Source organism: Somniosus microcephalus, chromosome 6 (genome assembly GCF_052327205.1).
Source record: "Somniosus microcephalus isolate GS21.2 chromosome 6, FLI_Smic_1.0, whole genome shotgun sequence".
NCBI lineage: Eukaryota > Metazoa > Chordata > Chondrichthyes > Squaliformes > Somniosidae > Somniosus > Somniosus microcephalus.
This window is the reverse complement of record NC_140992.1, coordinates 68,406,551-68,430,396: the sequence shown is the minus strand read 5'-3', so window position 1 is coordinate 68,430,396 and position 23,846 is coordinate 68,406,551. Positions and strand designations below refer to the sequence as shown.

General features: G+C 42.2%; 1 protein-coding gene across 4 annotated transcripts in view; it reads left to right on the top strand.

Moving 5' to 3' along the window:
• Positions 1-23,846, top strand: part of veph1 (ventricular zone expressed PH domain-containing 1) — a 390,667-nt gene that overhangs the window by 27,076 nt on the left and 339,745 nt on the right. For 3 of the 4 annotated variants that reach the window (XM_085990360.1, XM_085990361.1, XM_085990364.1), the window contains one exon: positions 4,414-4,591. In XM_085990360.1, the coding sequence (XP_085846486.1) occupies positions 4,414-4,591 (178 nt within the window). The remainder of the gene's footprint in view (positions 1-4,413; positions 4,592-23,846) is intronic. The other variant, XM_085990362.1, reaches the window with a different exon arrangement.

Here is a 23,846-nt window from a genome sequence, read left to right as displayed (position 1 = left end):
ACAAAGGAAATGAACATGAATATATACTATCATCTTGCAAATGCAGCAAGATCCTAAAGTTGATTATGGCCAAATTGGTGGAAATGCTTGCCAATTTCTCCATAGGAAAAATATTTATCAGTTCATACATCGGTAAATTCAATTTCTCTATTCATGCAATATGACTTGTAGAAAATTTCACTATTAAATTACCCATCATATGATCAATTTGACAACCGTATTGAATATAGAAGGGTGAGGAATAGAACTTATGAAAGTTGAGAGTCTAGAAAAGGCATTTTTTGGCTTAATCTTGTCCAAAAATACATGTTGTACAAGGTATTGGTGAGACCGCACCTGGAATACTGTGTACAGTTTTGGTGTCCATATGTAAGAAAGGACATACTTGCTCTCGAGTCAGTACAAAGAAGGTTCACTCGGTTAATCCCGGGGATGAGGGGATGGACATATGAGGAGAGGTTGAGTAGATTGGGACTCTACTCATTGGAGTTCAGAAGAATGAGAGGCGATCTTATTGAAACATATAAGATTGTGAAGGGGTTGGATCGGGTGGATGCGGGGAAGATGTTCCCGATGATGGGTGAAACTAGAACTAGGGGGCATAGTCTTAGAATAAGGGGCTGCTCTTTCAAAACTGAGATGAGGAGGAACTACTTCACTCAGAGGGTGGTAGGTCCATGGAATATGCTGCCCCAAAAAGCTGTAGAAGCTACATCATTACATAAATTTAAATCAGAAATAGACAGTTTCCTAGAAGTAAAGGGAATTAAGGGTTACGGGGAGTGGGCAGGAATTTGGACATGAGTCTAGGTTCGGAATGGTCATGGCCCTGTGGGTAGCGGAGCGGGCCCAAGGGCCATGTAGCCTGATCCTGCTCCTATTTCGTGTGTCTAATTCTGTTAGATTCAGGAGATGGTTCTGTGATAGTGGATTGGCGGTTAGGATCAGATCAGCCATGATCTTATTGAATGGCGGAGCAGGCTCGAGGGGCCGATTGGCCTACTCCTGCTCCTATTTCTTATGTAAATAAAATAGCAAGTGCTTGTTCCAGCAGCTTTTCAGAAGCCACTGCTTCCCCAAGCAGGACAATCTGTTGTATAAAATCATTGAGCAAGAGCACAGTTTCTTATCAATATCTGAAGCTTGACTGAGAAGGGGTATTCAAAACCTGGATTTTTGACTTCAAATTTATTGTACAGTAGGAGGCTGTTCTGGTGCTAGCTCTTTAACTAGAGCCACCCACCCTAAACCTTGCTCTCTGTATCCTTTTATAATCTTTCTGATCCAGGTGTCAGCTTGTCTAGCCTCCGAGTCCGAAGGTTGTGGGTTCAAGCCCACTATAGATTTGAACTAATTTCTTGAAAGTCAATCCCAGGCATTCATCATTCTTCATGTAAAGAAGAGCTTCCTGACAAGAATTGATTTGTTGTCTTAGATGCGACAGACCGAGAAACTGGGGATCGATTTTGGGGTGGGTGGAAGAAGGAGCATATTTCAAGTGGTTGTGAGAGTCAGTGGCTTTGTAATAAATGCCTGTGGAAAATGCTTCACCAGATATAGAAAAGGGAAGAAAGGAGTCCGAGATAATGAAGGTGGGAGATGGGTGGAAATTGATTGCACAGTTAATGACATTTTGAGCAAAACAATTCTCAATGTAGTAGAAAAAAAATGTCTGGTAGGGGGCCTAAGTAGGACTGGAACAAAGAGTGTTCAATATATTCTGCATAAAGACAAGCATAGCTTTTTAAAAAATTCATTCATGGGATCTGGGCATCACTGGCAAGGCCAGCATTTATTGCCCATCTCTAATTGCCCTTGAGAAGGTGGTGGTGAGCCGCCACCTTGAATAGCTGCAGTCCGTGCGGTGAAGGTTCTCCCACAGTGCTGTTAGGGAGGGAGTTCCAGGATTTTGACCCAGTGACGATGAAGGAACGGCGATATATTTCCAAGTCAGGATGGTGTGTGACTTGGAGGGGAACTTGGAGGTGGTGGTGTTCCCATGCGCCTGCTGCCCTTGTCTTTCTAGGTGGTAGAGGTCACGGGTTTGGTAGGTGCTGCCGAAGGAGCCTTGGCGAGTTGCTGCAGTGCTTCTTGTAGATGGTACACACCAGCCATGGTACGCCAGTGATAGAGGGAGTGAATGTTTAAGGTGGTGGATGGGGTGCCAATCAAGCGGGCTGCTTTGTCCTGGATGGTGTCGATCTTCTTGAGTGTTGTTGGAGTTGCAATCATCCAGGCAAGTGGAGAGTATTCCATCACACTCCTTACTTGTGCCTTGTAGATGGTGGAAAGGCTTTGGGGAGTCAGGAGAATACCTAGCCTCTGACCTGCTCTTGTTGTCACAGTATTTATGTGGCTGGTCCAGTTAAGCTTCTGGTCAATGGTGACCCCCAGGATGTTGATGGTGGGGGATTCGGCAATGGGAATGCCATTGAATGTCAAGTGGCGGTGGTTAGACTCTCGCTTGTTGGAGCTGCCACCCATCTGGGTTTCCATAACCTTTTATTTGGAGGAAATGAATGGAGTTCAAAGAGAAGTTGTTCAGTGTGAGAACAAGTTAGGTGGAGGAAGGTGGCGATAGATGGAGACTGGTTGGGCCATTGTTCAAGGAAGAATTGGATGGCCCACAGACCCTGGTGAGAGATGGTTGTATAGAGGGACTCTACATCCATGGTGAAAAGATAATGATTGGGGCTGGAGAATCTGACATAGTTAAAGTGAAAGAGGACATCAGTGGAGTCATAGATGTAGCTAGGTAGGCACTGACAAGGGGGAAAGATGTGCATCAAGAGGACATTAAGTTCAGTCAGACGGGGCAAGCTGAAGCAGTCCTATCTATGTGAGAAGCTAGAAACAGGCTGCACAGGATTGAAGAACTAAGGTTTGAGGCAGTGGAGGAAAAATCACGAAGAGGTGAGATCAATAATAGTGTGTGAAATAATTGGTTGATGTTTGGTAGTGGGGTCATGGTTGAAAAAGAATGCATAGAGGTGAAAGTGGAAGTGCTCAGAATTCATTAACGTAGGAGTATATAAAAATGAAGATGTTTCCCGTGCTGAGGACAGATCATTGGGGGTCAGAGGGAATAGTGAAAATCTGGTAAAGGGTAAGTTAAAATTAAAAATGGGGTCAGAAGAAAATGAAGGGGCAGAGCGATTGGCAGGTAGGCTGGCGCACAAGAATTCTTCGAGTTTCTGGTCCTTGCTATTTGAAAGGAGGAAAAAAGTGTTTTTGTTAAAGATGAGATAAAGAGTGACGTGGAACTGAGGACCAGGCAGCTCTGAAATAAAATGAGTTAGTGCTGCTAAGAAAGGTTGAGAGTATGCATTCAGCAGCACATGGTAGAGAGGGTGAACTACATGAAGCGATGAGCGTAGCAGTTTAGAGGAAATATCAGTGATCTTGGATAGATTTGAAACAGGAAAGGTGAAATTTGAGTTGGAATCCATATGGAATGAGCTGGAGACTGCATGCTGAGAAGAGAGATGTGGCTATAAAAGTGGTTCATGGCAAGTACGTAATCAAAAACAGAACATAAAGGTGAACAGGGAAAGAGACAAACTGAAATCATGGCAAAATAATGCTGCCATTATCTGAGGGAGACAAGTCAGTTAATTGAACAATGCAAGTAAAAATAAAAATGCTGCAGATACTGTAAATCTGAAACACAAACAGTGTCTCTTTTTTAGTAATGAGCAAACTAGCCAATTAAAAAAGAAATGATCATACTAGGCTCAGAAAAAAATGAGTGCCACAGAAAATGATCATTGTCAATATTGCTTTTGTTTTAAAAAATCAAAATGTAGCTGCTGCTTTAAACAATTTCTGCTAGATTCTCTGCCCTGAGAAAATCTGAAGAAATTGTCATGTGATTCTTTTAAAATTTATTAATACCACATACTTTATAGAACTTTATTCTTTTTGAAAGCTTTGTTAGAACATAGGACACAACATAGACAGTTCAACACTGTTCTTTACTGAAACTTCTGCAAGCTTCAGAGTAATTCTTGAAGCTTGTATTGAAAGAGGATGTCATAAAAAAAATTAATATTTCAGATCTTTTTTTAGCTTGCATTCCTATTGTAAGAAAGTAACTGTTGCCCTTCCTAACTCTATGAAAACTCTGTTTAGTCCACACAATTTAGTATTTATGAATAAATTGGTTTGAGGTAATCCAAAATGATTGTTGTGAATTGTTCAAGCAAACAGACATGATGCAGTATAACCAAGTGCACCATTTTATGAAAATGCACCATTTTATGAAAATGTAGATGTTATCTGGTTCCCAAATTCCAATTTATACTGTTTCATGAGACATTTACTAAGTATGTGCTCCTTGTTTTGTAACCTTTAAAATATTTAAATTGTAATCATTGTACCATTTCCCACTCACAGTTATTTTGTTTGTTTCAGCAGAATTACAGTAATCCAGCTGTAATGGCTCTTGCTGTTCCAGTAGCAGTAAAGTTCCTGCAGATGGGCAACAAAGAACTCTCCCGGAACATGTCTAGCTACCTATCACTTGCAGCTATTGGCAAACCAGAAATCCTTGCAAAGCACACAGCAACGATCGTAAACAGTATACTTCAAGGTAAGATAAAATATGTGTGTTACTAGAATTTCCTGAGTCACAGCTCAAGCTCCACTTCAGGATTTGAGCATATAATCTAGACTGACACTTATGCAATACTGAGGGAGTGCTGCATAATTGGAAGTGTCGGCTTTCGGATGAGGCGTTAAACTGAGGCCTATTCTGCCTGCCCAGGTGGGCATAAAAGACCCTATGGCACTATTTGAAGAAGAGCAAGGGAGTTCTCTCGGTGTTCTAGACAACATTTATTCCTCGACCAACACCACCCAAACAGATTAACTAGTTATTTATCTCCTAGCTGTTTGTGGGACCATAGCAAGCTGGCTGCGGTGTTTGCCTATATAACAGCAGTGCCTAGATTTCAAAAGTAATTCATTGGCCAAGAGCACTTTGGGACATCCTGGGAATGTAAAAGATGTGATTTAAATGAAAGTTATTTCTTTTATTTATCATTAGACTATGCATTCGACATTGGATAAATATCTACAGATTTCTCAGCATCTTAAAATGCATATGGCTACACAAATAATACTGTGTTTAAATGATTGTATGTTTCTGCTGGAGACAAGTAAGGGGTTAATGTATAAGTTTCATTTTCCTGAAAGCTCATATTAGAATTTGAGACAAAATGTCTTCAGTTACTTAGATTGGATGAGGCATAAACATTCCACACAGGGGCCCACAGGATGGCCTTGCCTGTTACATCTGTTGGTTGTAAGTTAGGGTTTTGACTTTGTTAATGTACCTTTAATTTGGCCAATGAAGGCCCAACCTATGTTTCTTCCATTATTACTAATAACCATATTATAATCTCTACAGGTAGAATTTGGAGTTTGTTTAGCAGAACTACTTGTGAAGATAATTAAAAGTTAATTAATATAGAAAGACATAGAATAAAAGGAATTTAGGGGAGTTAAGGTATCCATCTCAGGATGGAGCGGTTTGCTAGTTGAAAGTGAGATAATGACTGACTGAAGTGGGACAGCTCTGGCTTGGGCCTCATGATTGAAAGGATACAAGGCCAGACCTAGTACCTAATTGTACCAGGGAGATGGGACGAATTCCAATGGAAGAACCTTCAAAATGTAAAAACAAGAAAGATAAATTGGCCGAGATCATGAGACCCCTTTTGAGGGAGGGCTTTCATCCAAGAATTGAAACAAGGAACTCGACGCTCCATTGGGTAATGAGGTTTTAGGGGAACCTCTATAGGTTAAATGGCCTTGTCAATAATTTGGCCTCAGGCCCACACCTAATAAAAAGAACAAAAGTAACACCCTAAGTGCTTGCCCACACAGATGGTGGAGGGGAGAGCTAAACAAAAGTTGGGCTCGTCTAGTGCTCTTTTGAGAGTGATCTTATGCTCACCAACTTGGAGGTTCTAGATGATAGGAAGAGAGGACGCAAGCCAGAGAACTGTTCACGTACGCCAGCCGTCTGTCCAATCGGGACCGGTACCAGCTGCTTGTCATGGCCGTATGTTTTGCTGTATTACTAGTGTGTTATATTCCGTCCTAAACTCTGATTAAACACAATATACCCACCATATTGTTTGCACTCGATCCTGTTTACCAGAGATACGTAAATCTCTACACTTTGGATTAAGTTTAGTACTGCAGAGGTATAGTAGTTATAGAAAATTGCATTCAGTAAAGAACAGTGTTGAACTGTCTGTTGTGTCCTATGCACTAACAAAGCTTGAAAGAATTTGGTCCTAAGCTATTCATATCTATTAAGCCAATGGGCTGGATTTTGCTTCAGTGGCGAACTAACAGTGCTACTTGTTCGTTACACTTGCACTTGCCCATAGACTTTCTATGGGCTTTTGCACTGGAAGTTCCTGTCAGCCAACTATCGAAAAAGTGCAGCGCTCTCTACAGGGCATCTGGGACCTCTGTGAACAGGGCAAATAACTGTAGCTCCTTAACCAATCTGATTGAAGAATCGTTAATGAGCAACCCAGTCTGAACCAGGAAGTGTCAGTTAGAATATTGGCCCAGAAATTCGGGTTGGGGGCTTCCCGCGGGTGCAAGCCCCCGACCTGCACTTAACTTGCGCGCCAGCCGTTGTGCTGTGGGCCCCTGTGGAATTCCGATCCTGGGCCAGCTCCAACTGCCGGTGCGCAGTGCTTGTGTATCCCAGGGGCGCAGTTAGTTCGATGTGTCCCCTGGGATCACGTGGGTCATGGGGAGCCAATCGGAGCAGGGAATGCTTCATTCATAAGTTTGACAGGAAGTGCTGTCAAACTTAGAAATACTACGAGCCCCAAAACATCTCTAAATCTTAAAATAAATTTTAAAAAACATCACATTTTTTAAATTAACTATAAATGACATGAAATAACTATTTTAAACAATATAAATTTTTGAAAAAAATAATTTTATTTTCTAACGGGGCTAAAATAAACTTACCTTTCTTTAAAGCATTTAAAAATAATAAACCTGTGGAAAAAATGTTTTTATTTTAATTAATTCACCACTTACCTTGTAAAAAGCAGGCCTTGCGACTGCTTTTTAAATGTCTAACTTCTGGAGACTTACCCTCCCGGGAAAACCTGCAAAAAATAAAGAAGTTCAATGTGCACGCGCAGCCTCTCCCGCGCATGCGTTCGACCTCTTAACCCCTGCTTTCAGGGGAGCGGAAGTGCCGGTTTCCCACGCATGCAGGAAACCGGCACTTCCATTGGGCTTACGGATGAGTACCCCGTGCATACTCAACTGTGGAGACCTGAAGTTCTGGGCCATTGTATTCAAATCAAGTGCAGAAAGCAAAATAGCGGGAAAGAAAGATTTAAGAGAGAGAGATAAAAGAGACAGAAAGCAAAATATTTTTAATTTTTTTCAATCTCCAACAATAATTACAATCTGAAGGAATGAGTTTCCACAGTCGTAAAATTTAATTTTCAGTGCCAGAGAGGTTGTTTGGCAGAAACTTATCACACTGTTAAAAGGGTTCTTAAACTGGAATGGACAAGCACTAACTTTTTCTGCCGAGTTTAGTCCCTATCTATGAGGTAAGTACAGCAACATCACACTGTTCAATATATTTGAATGGCGAGCCTCTCGGTGAGATACTGTTATTGCACAGTTTTTGGAGGAGCAGGGCATCTCGGACAGCAACATCCTGATTTCTGTGTTGTGTGGTCGCCGGAAGTTGCTGTCCGATTTCCACGTAAATAATGGTGAATGCTGTTAGCCTCAGCATTATTCTACAACAAAATCCGTCCCAGTGTGATTTGTGTCATATAACATCTCTATTAGATTTGCATCTTATACACAAATGAGTCAGTCTTGAGAACAAGTTTATGAATAATTATTATATCCTTTCAGAGGAATCAGTAATTTGAGTGGTGCCAGAAATCCTCAGTGCTTAACGATGTCTGGAAACCCCACTTGCAACTAGAATGTGTTCTGTAACCTAGACAACCAGTGTAATTTTAACTATGCCCCTTTGCAAGTGATTGAAGCAATCATAGGTGAAACACTGGCTAAGCAGTTCTGATTACTCATATTTATATATCCTATAATTAATGCTATAAAATTGACACCAATTATGGTTTATTTGTGGCGATTCTCTTTATTACCTTGAGTCTTCAGTAGTGTAACACATCATTCACCCTTGCTTCTACTTCACTTTGCTACTTCCATGTGTTTTATCCCTGAAATTAATTAATTTTTTGGTATCTTTCATTGCTTACTTTCTATTGCTCTCTTCCATGCAGCATTCTACCCCAGTTCTTTGTCTGGGAGTTAGGTCAAATATTTTCAACTTCAAAATTGTATTGTGCATTGGACTGTGGCAGCAGGAAGCTGTGATCAGATGAACTGTAAAAGGATTATTTGCTGAGGCAGGCTGGTGAGCTTGGCTTGTGGGACAAATCACTTAGAGCTCAGGAAAATTAAAGTTGAAAACATGAGGCACGTTGCATGTAAAAGTTAAATGCTGCAGTAATTTGATTTTATAAAAGCTGACAGACACTAATTGAGTAAATATTCTGTTAGTAATTTTTTTAGGTGAATTATTTTTGTGCTCTTCATAGTGATGTTACAGTACATAAGTCCCAATCGTCAGCATTTCACATCAGAATCAGTGTTTTCTGGTCTATTCAAATAAGCACTGAGCCCCCACCTCCCATGTCACACTTCTCCTGAGTATGACTAGCTAATGCCCCAAACCAGCCTGTTGGTGCTCTCAGCAAGCTCCCAGTGCTAATGGCTGGGAGTGAAGCCTCTGCGTACTTTACGTGAGTTTTTCCCATTCTCATGATCGTTTCCACATAAAATATACAGAGGCTATAATCCAGGCCATTAGAGCTGGAAGCACACAGAGGAGGAGCAGGGCCTGTCTGTTACGTTAACTACTGAACTGGGGTAGGATGAGATTCGATTGCAAGGCAGAGAGTGGATGTCAAGAGGAGGGGGGACAAATGGACGTTAAGGATAGGCGACACAGCAAAATTGATGGCAAAAGAAGACAATAGATGGCAAGGAGAGGGGTGTTGGCAAATTGGTGGCAAACTGAGGGGGAAAGGGAAAAGTAGATGGAAAGGGAGTGAGCAAAATGGATGGCAGTGAGAGGGAAGTGCATAATAATGAAAAAGAGGGAAGTGAGTGGTAGTGAAAAGGGTGAGTGGATGGTAATGAAGGAGAAGTTTTGGTTGGCAGTAGAGGGAAAGGGGAAATGTACAGCAACGAAGGAGAGAGGGAAAGGGGCAGAAGCTGGGAGCAGTACTTAGAGGAGGGGAGGAAGTATAGTGCCAGCAGAAACAGTGGAAAGAGAGAGTGCCACCATGTACAAAGAGTGTCAGCATGAACTCTAAGATGGGGGTGGGCAAGAATACTGTCCTGAATGGAGGAAGTGTAAGAAGAGTACCAACTAAATTGGGTTGAAGGGGAGGAGAGTGCCAGGTTACATTGACAAGGGAGAGACCAAAGAGTCTTTGTGTGAACTGAGAGGTTACGAACAGTGTCTCTGTGAAAGAGTGGGCTACAGTGTGTTTTGAATCTGGGTCCACAGACTAGAGTGCCTTTGTGAATTGGATGTGGGAGAGGGATCATTGAAATAACATTTGAATAAATGATGGCCTGGTTGGCCTGTTGAAAATCCAAATGTCACTTTATTTTTTCCTTTTTGTAATTTTTAAAGATCTTTTAATTAAAAAGTATAAAAGTGCATAAAATGATCACCTGGAAATGCGTTACCAATTTTGCGTTTTGAACATTATGATTTCCGCTTCAGGTTTTCACGTTCTTATGTTTCTTTTAGCTCCGATGCAAGTGAGGGAATGTTGTGTATACCTACCACTTAAGTTACAAAGCCCATGTAACTGCTTGTTTTCATAGGTCAGGGCCATTCTTCAGTTTCAGCTTTTTTGTAGCTGACATCAGCTTTCTAGATTGGCATGTATGGTGTTGTGGTATGGATCAGTTTCTACATTTGGCTCTGTCACATCAAGTGCTCGGGTCAAATCTACCACAAGCTGAATAGAGAGTAAAGTGCCTTCTATTCCGTTTTCAGCAATGTATTTTTAATTTCTTTATTGCATCTGAATCATTTCCCACACTACCCATCTTCATAATCTCTCCTGAGGAAGGAAGGGTGCTTTGCAACCTATAGCATGGTTACATTGTGCAGGCAATAGAATTTCTTGGTAATCTACTGAAAATAATAGTTTGATTTAGACTTGTTTGACTGATGCAAACGTTTTAATTGTTCCATGTGATCATCACCAACATAGTCAAGAAGTAGTCCAGCAATTGTGTAACAACGAAATGCTGTCAGTGCCAAGAAAATGAATCCATGGCAACAAGATGATCCCATAAATAAACTGTGGGGTCGATTTTCATGGAGCTGTCAGGCGGGGTTTCAGGCGTGTGGGGGGGGAAAATCCCAAATTCGGGGGTCCCGACACCATCCCGCCCAAAACCCCGCTCCACGCAACTTTCAGGGGCGGCGGGTACCCGCCCCACACTGGGACCCGCCGAAACCAGGTGGGAAGGGATTAGTGCCAATTAACTGCCTGTTAACAGGTATTTAACAGGCAGTTTTTAGCCTAATCCCTATTTTGAGGGGTTTCGTGTGGGATTCCCAACGGCTCCAAACCACGCCAGGTTAGAGCAGGTGGGCCGTCGGGTTGAAGGAGTTGGAGGGGTCGCGATGTCGGTGTTCAGGTGAGTGATGGGTGCATGAGTACAAACGTAAGTGTGCTTGGTGTGTCTAAAGTGTGTAAAGAACTTTTACTTGCCTGTACTTACCTTAACAGCCTTTCTTCCTGTAGCCATCAGGAGCCCATCACTCAGCCGGAACTTAAAGCTGAACGGCTGCGATCTGTGAAAAGTGACAGCCTTCAGCTTTGAGTGCCGGTGTGAGTTCTAACTGAGTCTGTGCAGAAGGACTCATGTTAGAACTCGGACTGTCAGTGTTTCACAGCTTCAAACAGCTGTGAAACACTGATATTTCATCTGTCAAGAACTCTTGACAGATGAAATTGCAGTCTGTGACGTCACCTGTTGCCGGGTGGCCCTTAATTGGCCTGTTGAGCCCGCCAGCGGGCTCAACAAGGTCAATCAAGGGAAAATCGCATGGATTAGCCAGATGTCGAAGTAGGCGGGTCTAAAACCCGAAAGTTGTAGTCCCGCCTTCTTCCTGACAGCTTTGGGAAAATCGACCCCTGTATGTTTGATTGAAACATCTTGGGGGTGCAAGTGCACTTGGCTGGTAATGAAAAATGGCAGCCCCTTTTACACCTCACTCGATTTTCCATTGACTTTAATGGAAAAGAAAATTGGGCAGGGTGTGAAACGGATTGCTGATTCGCTAATGCCCTTTGCACTACTGCTGAAAACCAATTTTACCACCTGGGAGTGATTTCAAGACAGAATTTTAGTCTCAAATTATATCTATGAACTGATCAAGTTTCATACCTGGGAGTTTGTCATTTGAACCATTTGATTAAATTACTGCTTTGTATTCATTCCTGTGTGTATTCTTTTCTGTACAATAATCTATACAAGGCTTTTAATTCCAGTATAAATTAACTTTAGAGTTCCTCTTCTGTAAATCATACAAGTATTATTTTCCCATGATGACATTACAAAAGGTTTTCTTTTTATTTATTCAATGTAATTTCACCTTTATTTTTAACGTTCAATCTATAAACCATTCCATTTTTCATGATATCTGAACCCAAAGTTTACAAAAGGTGGGTGATCTGCTCTGCCACATTACCACCAAGTGGTGAGGACAAACATCTACCCCATGTGGTTTGTCTCACTAGTGAACAAGTCAAATTCCTTTTTTATTAATTGGCATTCTGAGATGTTTATTAATGCTTTGACTAAATTCCATGGACAAGTCCATTATTCTGTGACGACCAGAAATGAGTGGTTTCTATTTTTTTCTGTGTATGTATATATTATTATACATATATATACACAATCACCTATGCATTTAGGTTTTTACCCTTACAGTTTTAAAGCTGAGGATGCAAATATGGCATGCAATGGCCCCAATATTTACAGGGTGACGATGGGGAAGTGTGTTTGCGTGGGGTTGGGGGGGTGGGGTTCTAGAAATTCTGGGGACCTGGAGGCCCTGCCAAATTTAACGGCAGGACCTCATTATAATTTTTTTTTTAAATTTCAGTTCCCATCCGGCAGATTGACAGGCTGGCCAGCTGCTGGGCGGGAAAGCCTGCAGTAGAAGGCCTCACCCATGGACTATTGGGGATGGTCCCTGGCAATCGGCAAAGATGGTGGGGGATGGTGGTCAGCATAGTTTGCGGGGTATGGGGGGGGTGGGGGGTCGACAAAGTTCGTGGAACATAAAGAGGGCGAAGGTCAGTCCAGCAATTGGGAAGGAGGGAAAGATTGGGGGGCATAAAGCTTTGAGTGGTTTGGAAGGGGGCAGTCAGCTGATCACAGCAGAAGATTTGCTTGAGAGACCAGGGAGCACGCCTCTTCCTGGCTCACAAGCAGTGCTATAAAAAGCACACCTGCTTAATCCGGCTGATCCTGCCTCCCTTTATCTGCTGGGTTTCCCAAATCCTGGGAATCCCGGCTGGTCAGTGTTGAATTTAAATCTGGCTCATATGTATTCATATGTCTGTCTCTTTCTCTTAATATGTTTTCTGAAGTTTATAGAGTAAGATTTTTAATAATTTACAAGTGAATCTCCTGTGGCTTGGCTCAATGTACCTTTAGTGAGGCCCTGTACTTTCAGAAAGCCTGCAACCTGGTAAAAGTGTTGTGGCCTCTTGTGCTGTTGCCTTCTATTCACTTGCTTTGTGCATCAGAGGAAGGAAGATTGGCTAATGCAGCAAAATGGCACCAGTTGTCAGTTGCAAGAATCTGGTACCCCAGTGCTCAACCTACATTGGCCTTGGGTGGATGGATGACTAAGCATCACAAAATTCATTTCAGATGGCAATGTTCACATGGTGCCACAACATACAACAATTTTTGTGAGAGAGAAGCATTGTTAAGTGCAAGCTACAAAGTTCAACCTGAAACATTGTGGGCATGAAGTGCAGATGTGAAAGATGCAAGAGGCTGTGTCAGTGATTCAGTGGAATTCTCTACCACAGAAGGCAGTGGAGGCCAATTCATTAAATATATTCAAAAAGGAGTTGGATATATTTCTTAAGGCTAACGGGATCAAGGGATATGGGGAGAAGGCAGGGACAGGATACTGAATTTGGATGATCAGCCATGATCTCATTGAATGGCGGAGCAGCCTTGAGGGGCCGAATGGCCTACTCCTGCTCCTATCACAGAATCACAGAAACCCCACAGTGCAGATAGAGGCCATTTCGGCCCATCGAGCCTGCACCGACACACATCCCACCCGATCCCCGTAACCCCTACACCAACACATATCCCACCCTATCCCCGTAACCCCACGTATTTAATCCCCCTAACACTAAGGGTCAATTTATCATAGCCAATCAACCTAACCTGCACATCTTCTATGTTTCTACGTGATTTCCATCCTTCAGATGCCACAATGTTTGGCACACACTATTTGTGGCATTGATAAGGGCATAGACTTAATTTGAGCATTAATATGTGGGCCGCTTTACTTTGGTACATTTCCTCAGGCCGTAGAATTTTCTACTTATTTCCTCCTATGACCTATGGGCACGGGAGACAATATTCACTTTATTAACCACCTTCTGCCATTCTTCCTGCAAATTATGGTACAGTTGCTGGTTCCCCTTCTCCCCAAATATGGCTGCCCTCCTCTGTTGCACCTCTTCCAGCAGAACTTCCAAACTGTCATCATCAAAGGACACCGTTCTGCTCGTATTCCCTCGTCAATTTTGCATTAACTGTTCTTCAGTGCATCCAAAGCAAACAACTGTGTTGAAATGAAGCAGTAGCCCTGCAAGAATTGCTGCTCCCAGGATTTCTCACCCCCTTCCATTAATGATGCTTATGGAAAATATGCAGCGAGCACATTCAAATTATTACAATTAACTGACCTCTGAATTCAGGGTCCTCATTTCCCCTTTCCAGTTGCACAGTGATTCATGGGAGAGCAATGATCTGATTCCATTTTGTCAGAACACTGAATCTGTCCTATCAAGCTATATTTTTTTTTAAGTGACACACGTAAAAATAGGTTCCGTTTTTTAAGAAAAGTGTAAAGCAATCATTGACACGCTAATACTACTGGCTGTTTCTGCATTTGCAATAGCCTATGATATGTCCCATAACCTGAAATTAACTATGTGATGCTCCAGCTGATTCAATGAATGGTAGCTAATATAAATTGGCAATCAGCCTAAAAAGAACTGCATTCATTTAAGACAAAAACTAGAGTTAAAGCAATACTGGGATCAGCAGCATTGAATGCAATACATTAATTAGCAGTCAGCAAAGTTAATGTATTGCTTAGGTTCACAGTTGGCAAAACTAAATTTTGATGTAAATCAGCAGTTCAGGGATCACAGTAAGTTGCTTTTAAAGGATGGTGTCTGCCAACTTGAAAAGTAAATGCAGCCAGTTGGGGATATGACAGATGTATTGCTTCAGTGGGGACAGTCAACATTTTTGAATGACTAGGTAAAAGAAAAACCCTGGAACTTTATCAGCAGATTGGAAAGTTGTGAAGAATAATGAGATGATAAAAAGCCAAGTTAAGCTAGAAAGATATTTTTTCCCTTTGTGTTCCCTGAAAGGTGATTATGCTAATTCAGCACCAAGAGTGGTAAAATCTGAGGACTTTGTCAGGTAGGAGTGACTTTTGGTTCTGTAGAAGAAAAGAACAATAATTAGCATTCTTGAATGTCATATGATCTCTGAGACAAACACATGAGCAAGAACTGTAATACTGGAAGAGCCAAGAGTATTGTAGTTCTTGCTCATTTGTTTGTTCTTGTCATACATTTGGGAAAAGCTATCTGTATATGGAGAATCACTCTCGGTAACACTACCCCATTAAATATTTACACTTTCAATCCAGTGATGATCTTCCTCAGTTCTGCTGACTCATCTGCCTTCGTCTGACTGGATTCTCAGTTCTTTTTCCTCCACTTGCCGAATAAAATGCCCACGTGTCTGGGACCTCAGGATCCACGGAGACTCGCGGTCCTGGGGCTCTCCGGGTACCCGCGGGAAGAGGCCCACGTATCCCAGGGGCGGCTCGCGAACACCCCTGGGATCACGTGGGTCGGCCCAACGAATGACCGAAGGGGATCCCCATTCATGCTTATGGGAATTCCGTATGTACTGAAACCCCATAAGCATGAATGGGAATACCCCAAAAAATACATCTACACACCAAATAAATAAAAAAAACACATTTAAAAATTAATTAAAATGACATTTAATTAAATATTTAAAACAAAAATTTAATTTTTTGAAAAATAAATGTACATGTTTTAATGGGGCTAAAAATAAACTTAACCTTATTTAACAAGTTTTTAAATGTATAAATTATTGATTTTATTTTTCTGTTTTTTAAAACTCTTACGCTGGTAAAAGCAGGCCTTACACCTGTTTTTACCAGATGTAAGAGTTTCAGGAGCATGAGTTGGGCAAATAGCCCAACTCTCTGCCCGCGGATGCTCTTTTCCCGGGGATGCGGATGATTTGTCAAGAAAATTTTTGACAGATCGCAATTTCTGGGTTTTGGCACATGTCCCTGTGAAGCGGTTTATGGCTTACACTGTGCTTACCCGTAGTGGCACAGTTAAAATTGAGAACTTAGTGTGTTAAAATTCATGGGCATAAACTTTCATCCATCCATGCCACAGTGCAGCACTTTGAACTTCAACATAATGGGCCAGAATTTACTGTAACCGATGAAGAATGAATGGCACCTGGTGTTCATTGGACTTGTCCTTGCCTGTTACATTGACATGAGCTTTTGCACAGGAAGTTGCTGTAAGTGGGAGATCAAAATGGCACAACGCCTGCTACAGGGGTTCTGGGACCTGTGTGAACAGGGCAAGCAACTGTGTGTCTCCTTAACCATGTAGAGATTCGCGTATCTCTGGTAAACAGGATTGAGTGCAAACCAATATGGTGGGTATATTGGGTTTAACTGGAGTTTAGGATGGAATATAACACACTAGTTATACAGCAAAAACATACGGCTGTGACAAATAGCTGGCACTGGACCCGATTGGATAGACGGCTGGTGTGCACAAACAAGTCTTATTCGTTCTCCTTCTTGTCTCACGTGTCTCTCTCTCTCTCTCTCTCTCTTTCTCTGAACTACCCAAGAGTGTTAGACTAGGGTCAGCATGGGTCCACCTTCTGAAGAGTGTTAGACCACCGTTTCCACTCGAGCCCCTCTCATCAGGGTCTGAGCTAAGAGTTCTTTAGCTCTTCCTTTTATTCTCTTTTTAGGGGTGGGCCTGAGATAGAATAATGGACAAGACCATTTAACCCATAGAAGTTCCCCTTAAAAACAAGGTGCCCAATGGCATGTCGAGTTCCTTATCTAAACTTACCGATGAAGACCCTCCCTCAAGGGGTCTTCACAACCATTACACATGCTTTTTGTACTTGACCAATCACGGCCTTACAGCATGTTGAGGACTGTCTTCCCTTATTTCATCTGGCCCTTTCCTTCCAAAGCAATAGTCTCTTATCTGAAACTGTCTTGTCCCCCTGGTGCAGCCAGTGCGTGTACCAGGCACAGCTTTGGGCCATTAAATCAGAGGCCCAAGCCAGAGCTGTCTTACTCAACCAGCTGCCATCCAAACTATCTCCCCTTAATCTAACAGACTATTCCACCCTGAGATGGTACCTTAACTCCCATAAATTCCTTCTATTCTATGCCCTTTATACTAATTAACTTTTAGTTATCTTCGCAAGCAGTTCAGTTAAAGGAACGCCAAATTTTTTGTGCACTGCTTTGTGCATTGAGTGCTGCTGGAGTTTTGGGAAGTGGGAGAGTTCGGGCAAGTGGGAGGTGAGGGTGTGTTTTCTGCTCTGTTTTTCCCCCCACTCCCAGGCTTAGACAGCACTGCGGAAGCGGAGCAGCGAGACGAGTCAACCAAACAGGCCCCACAGACAGTATTCAAGGAGGAGGTTGGTGATCAGCTGGTTGGTTGGTTTTCTTCCTTCTCTTTTTTTATACCTTTAAGTTGGTAAGTCCTATTGAATAGTGGTGTGATATTATCATCTATATCCGGGCAGGTTCTTCATAACTAATAATAAGAAATTTAATTAATTATATAGAATGGAGCAGGTGATGTGTTACTGTTGCGAGATGTGGGAGCCGGTGGACCCCATTGAGGCTCACGGTGATTACATCTGCGACAAGTGTTTGCTGCTAGAGGAACTCAAGTTCCATGTTATGGAGCTTGAGACCGAGCTTCAGACACTGCGACACATCAGGGAGGGGGAGAAGTTCCTGGACACTCTGTTTCAGGAGATGGTCACACCTATGAAGTTAATTACTGCAGATGTAGTCAGTGGTCAGGGACAGGATGGTGTGACTACGAGTGAGGAAGGTACAGGGATCCAGGATGTAGTGTTGAAGGAGACGCAGCCCTTGCTCTTGTCCAGCAGGATCGAGGTTCTTACTCCCTGTGAGGGCGGGAGCGGGGACTGCAGGGAGGATGAGCAACCTGGCCACAGCACTGTGGTACAGGGGGCCATTCAAGTGGAGGGAGTAAAAAGAAATGTTGTAGTGGTAGGGGATAGTATCATTAGGGGGATAGATAGGGTTCTCTGCAGTCAAGAGTGGGAGTCCCGAAGGCTGTGTTGCCTGCCCGGTGCCAGGGTTAAGGACATCTCTTCTGGGCTGGAAAGAAACTTGGAGGGGGAGGATCCCATTGTCGTGGTCCATGTTGGTACAAACGACGTAGATAGGACAAGGAAGACGGTTCTGTTAAAGGAGTATGAGCAGCTAGGGGTCAAATTAAAAAACAGAACCTCAAGGGTAATAATCTCTGGGTTATTACCTGAGCCACGAGCGAATTTGGCTAGGATAAATAAAATTAGAGAGTTAAATGCGTGGCTCAAAGACTGGTGTGGGAGAAATGGGTTTTGCTTCTTGGGACACTGGCACCAGTACTGGGACAGGAGGGAGCAGTTCCGTTGGGATGGACTCCACTTGGCCAGTGCTGGGACTAGAGTCCTGGCGAATCATATAACTAGGGCTATAGAGAGGGCTTTAAACTAATTAGTGGGGGGGAGGTTTCTAGAGAGCAAATAATAGAAATGACAACAGAGAAGGTCATAGACTTAGGTAGCAGTGGGGGAATTAAAAAACAGAACGTGTCAGGAAGGGACAGAAGGTATGGAGTAAAAAGTAAGGTACTAAAAAGGGAAAAAACAGGAACTAAGTGTTACAAAACATATTTGACAGTTCTTTATCTGAATGCACATAGCATTCGTAACAAAATGAATGAGTTAACGGCACAAATAACAACATATGGGTATGATCTTGTGGCCATTACAGAAACATGGCTGCAGGGTGACCATGACTGGGAATTAAACATACCAGGTTATTTAACAATCAGGAAGGACAGGCAGGAAGGGAGAGGAGGTGGGGTGTCTATGTTAATAAAGGAAGGAATCACTATAATACAGAGAAATGATACTGGGTCAAAGGAGCAGGATAGTGAAACAGCTTGGGTGGAGATAAGGAATAATAAGGGGAAAAAAACACTAGTGGGTGTAGTCTATAGGCCTCCGAACAGTTGCAACTCTGTTGGACGGAGTATTAATCAGGAAATAGTTGAGGCTTGTAAAAAGGGGACAGCTATAATTATGGGGGATTTTAATTATCATATTAACTGGACAAATCAAATTGGGCAGAGCAGCCTTGAGGATGAGTTCATTGAGTGTATTAGGGATGGGTTTCTTGAGCAGTATGTAACTGAACCGACCAGGGGGCAAGCAACCTTAGATCTGGTCCTGTGTAACGAGACGGGATTAATTAAAAATGTCCTAGTAAAGGATCCCCTTGGAATGAGTGACCATAACATGGTTGAATTCCATATTCAATTAGAGGGTGAGAAGGTTGGATCTCAAACAAGCGTGCTGAGCTTGAATAAAGGAGACTATGAAGGTATGAGAGCGGAATTGATTAGAGTGGACTGGGAAAATAGATTAAAGGGCAAGACGGTACATGATCAGTGGTGTCCATTTAAGGAGTTATTTTACAACTTCCAAAAAATATATATTCCACTGAGGGAAAAAAGGGTGTAAAAGAAAAGATAGCCATCCGTGGCTAAGTAAAGTAATTAAGGATAGTATCTGACTAAAAACAAGGGCATATAAGGTAGCCAAATCTAGTGGGAGGATGGAAGATTGGGAAGTCTTTAAAAGACAGCAAAAAATAACAAAAAGATTGATTAAGAAAGGGAAGATAGATTATGAAAGTAAATTAGCAAAAAATATAAAAACAGACAGCAGAAGTTTCTATAGTTATATAAAAAGAAAAAAGGTGGCTAAAGTAAATGTTGGTCCCTTAGAGGATGAGACCGGGAAATTAATGGTGGGAAACATGGAGATGGCAAAAACACTGAACAATTATTTTGTATCAGTCTTTACAGTAGAGGACACTAAGAATATCCCAACACTGGACAAACAGGGGGCTCTAGGGGGGGAGGAACTAAATATGATTAAAATCACTAAGGAAGTGGTACTTGGTAAAATAATGGGACTCAAGGCGAATAAATCCTCTGGACCTGATGGCTTGCATCCTAGGGTCTTGAGGGAAGTGGCGGTAGGGACTGTGGATGCATTGGTAATTTCCCAAAACTCCCTGGACTCAGCAAAGGTCCCGGCAGATTGGAAAACTGCTAATGTAACACCCTTATTTAAAAAGGGTAGTAGGCAGAAGGCTGGAAACTATAGACCGGTTAGCCTAACATCTGTGGTTGGTAAAATGTTAGAGTCCATTATTAAGGAGACAGTAACAGGACATTTGGATAAACATAATTTAATAGGGCAAACTCAGCATGGTTTCATGAAGGGGAAGTCATGTTTGACAAATTTGCTTGAGTTCTTTGAGGAAGTAACATACAGGGTGGATAAAGGAGAACCAGTGGACGTAGTGTATTTAGACTTCCAAAAAGCATTTGACAAGGTGCCACACAAAAGATTATTGCTCAAGATAAAAAATCACGGGATTGGGGGTAATATTCTGGCGTGGGTGGAGGATTGGCTCTCTAACAGAAAGCAGAGAGTTGGGATAAATGGTTCGTTCTCAGATTGGCAACCAGTAACTATTGGTGTTCCGCAGGGGTCAGTGCTGGGTCCCCAACTCTTTACAATCTATATTAACGATTTGGAGGAGGGGACCGAGTGTAACATATCAAAGTTTGCAGATGATACAAAGATGGGAGGGAAAGTAGTGAGTGAGGAGGACATAAAAAACCTGCAAAGGGACATAGACAGGCTAAGTAAGTGGGCAGAGATTTGGCAGATGGAATACAATACTGGAAAGTGTGAGGTTATGCACTTTGGCAGGAAAAATCATAGAGCAAGTTATTATCTTAATGGCAAGAAACTGGAAAGTACTGTAGTACAGAGGGATCTGGGGGTCCTGGTGCACGAAACTCAAAAAGTTAGTATGCAGGTGCAGCAAGTGATCAAGAAGGCCAATGGAATGTTGGCTTTTATTGCTAGGGGGATGGAATATAAAAACAGGGAGGTATTGCTGCAGTTGTACAAGGTATTGGTGAGACCGCACCTGGAATACTGCATACAGTTTTGGTGTCCATACTTAAGAAAAGACACACTTGCTCTCGAGTCAGTACAAAGAAGGTTCACTCGGTTAATCCTGGGGATGAGGGGGTGGTCATATGAGGAGAGGTTGAGTAGATTGGGACTCTACTCATTGGAGTTCAGAAGAATGAGAGGCGATCTTATTGAAACATATAAGATTGTGAAGGGGCTTGATCGGATGGATGCGGTGAGGATGTTCCCAATGAAGGGTGAAACTAGAACTAGGGGGCATAATCTTAAAATAAGGGGCTGCTCTTTCAAAACTAAGATGAGGAAAAACTTCTTCACTCAGAGGGTGGTAGGTTTGTGGAATTTGCTGCCCCAGAAAGCTGTGGAAGCTACATCATTAAATACATTTAAAACAGAAATAGATAGTTTCCTAGAGGTAAAGGGAATTAAGGGTTACGGGGAGCGGGCAGGAAATTGGACATGAGTCTAGGTTCGGAATGGTCATGGCCCTGTGGGTAGTGGAGTGGGCCCAGGGGCCGTGTAGCCTGGTTCTGCTCCTACTGTGTTCTAATTCTGTGTTAGATTTCAGGAGATGGTTTTATTCCTGTTCCTGGCTGGGGTGGAGATCGCCTTTACAGAAGGTAAGTACTGTAGAAAATATAGGGACAGAGTGATCTCCTGGAAGAATTTCGATCGCCTAGATGGGTCGGAGAGGAATTTCCCAGATTTTTTTCTCCCAAATTGGCCATTGGGTCTTATATCTGGTTTTTTGCCTCTCCCGGGAGATCACATGGGTTTGGGTGGATGCAGAGTGATGGAAGATTTGAGGTTAGGATCAGATCAGCCATGATCTTATTGAATGGTGGAGCAGGCTCGAGGGGCCGATTGGCCTACTCCTGCTCCTATTTCTTATGTTCTTATGTTCTTTGTATTATAATGTGGTTATTAGTAATAATGGAAGAAACATAGGTTGGGCCTTCATTGGCCAAATTAAAGACACAACAGAGTCAAAATCCTAAACATACAAACAACAAACAGCTATCCTATTGTTAGCTAACAAGGCCATACTGTGGGCCCCTGTGTGGAATGTAATGCCTCATCTAATCTAACTAACTGAAGACATGTTTTCTCAGTGTCTAATACAAGCCTCCAGGAAAATGAACCTTACACAGTTCCAGTAAAACACAATTTATACATTAACCCCTTACTTGTCTCGAGCACTAATACAATAATTTAAACACTATTATTCGTGTTACAGTTTCATTCACAGAACCATATATATTTTTAGGCATCCCTAACTTCTAATGACCAGTCAGATTGAAGAATTGTTAATGAACAGCACAGAGTCTGAACCAGGAAGTAAGTGTAAGTTAGAATAGTGAATTCAATGTCAAACCAGGAACTTAAAGCGAAATAAAGAGAGGGAAAGAAAGATTGGATTAGGAGAGAGAAAAAAGAGATTGAAAGAACAAATAACAAAAAGTACCTACATTTAAAAAAAAAAAAAAAAAAAAATCTCCAACAACAATTAAAAGCTGAAGGAATGAGACTTCACGCTTGTAAAAGTAAATTTTCAGTGCCAGAGAGGTTGTTTGGTTGTAATTAAGACTAATCACGCTGTTAAAATGGGTACTTAGACTGAAATAGACAAGCCCTAGCTTTCTGTGGAGAGTTTAGTTTGTATCTAACATGCAAATACAGGAACTTCACACTGTTCAATGCATTAGAATGGTGAGTCAGACACTGAGATGCTGTTTTTGGGAAGTTCCCGGATTTTCACGATGAACCACGTATCTGCCCTTGCCTGAAGTTGCTGTGCGATTTGTGCATAAGTAACGCTGAGTGTCGTTAGCTTCACTGTTATTTTGACAGTAAATACTGGCCCAATTATATATTAATGATCTGGACTTGGGTATACTGGGCATAATTTCAAAGTTCGCAGATGACATAAAACTCAGATGTAGTAAACAGTGAGGAGAATAGTAACAGACTTCGAGGACATAGACAGACTGATGAAATGGGCAGACACATGGCAGATGAAATTTAACACTGAGAAGTGTGAAGTGATTCGTTTTGGTAGGAAGAATAAAAGAGGGAATATAAACAAAATTGTAACATTTTAAATAGGGTGCTGTAACAGAGAGACCTGGGGATGTAAGTGCACAAATCTTTGAAGGTGGCAGGACAAGTTGCGAAGGCTGTTAAAAAGACATACGGGATCCTTGGCTTTCTAAATAGAGGCAGAGCGTACTAAAGCAAGGAAGTTATGCAAAACATTTATAAAACACTGGTTAGGCCCCAGCTGGAGTATTGTGGCCAATTCTGGGCACCAGACTTTAGGAAGGATGTCGAGGCCTTGGAGTGTGCAGAGGAGATAGAATCCTAGAAATTTACAGCACAGAAGGAGACCATTTGGCCCATCGTGTCTGTGCCGGCCAAAAAAGAGTTATCCAGCCTAATCCCACTTTCCAGCTCTTGGTCCGTAGCCCTGTAGGTTACGGCATCTCAGGTGCATATCCAAGTACTTTCTAAATGCAATGAGACTTTCTGCCTCTCCCACCCTTTCAGGCAGAGAGTTCCAGACCTCCTCCACACTCTGGTGAAAGACTTCAGTTACTTGGAGTTACTGGAGAAATGGGGGTTGTTCTCCTTAGAGCAGAGAAGGATAAAGGGGAGATTTGATAGAAGTCTTCAAAATCATGAATGGCTTTGATGGAGTAAATAAGGAGAAACTGTTTCCAGTGGCAAGGTCATTTTGCAGTGGACACAGATTTAAGGTGATTGGCTAAAGAACCAGAGGCAACATGCGGAAACATTTTTATGCAGCAAGTTGTTCTGATTTGGAATTCACTGTCTGCAAGGGCGGTGGAAGCAGATTCAATAATAACTTTTAAAAGGGAATTGGATAAATACTTGAAAAGGAAACATTTGCTGGGCTATGGGGAAAGAGCAGGTGAGTGGGACTAATTGGATAGCTCTTTCAAAGAGTCGGCACAGGCTCGATGGGCCGAATGGGATGCTTCTGTGCTGCCACACAGCTTACAACAACAACTTGTATTTATGCAGCACCTTTAACATAGTAAAACGTCTCAAGGCGCTTCACAGGAGCG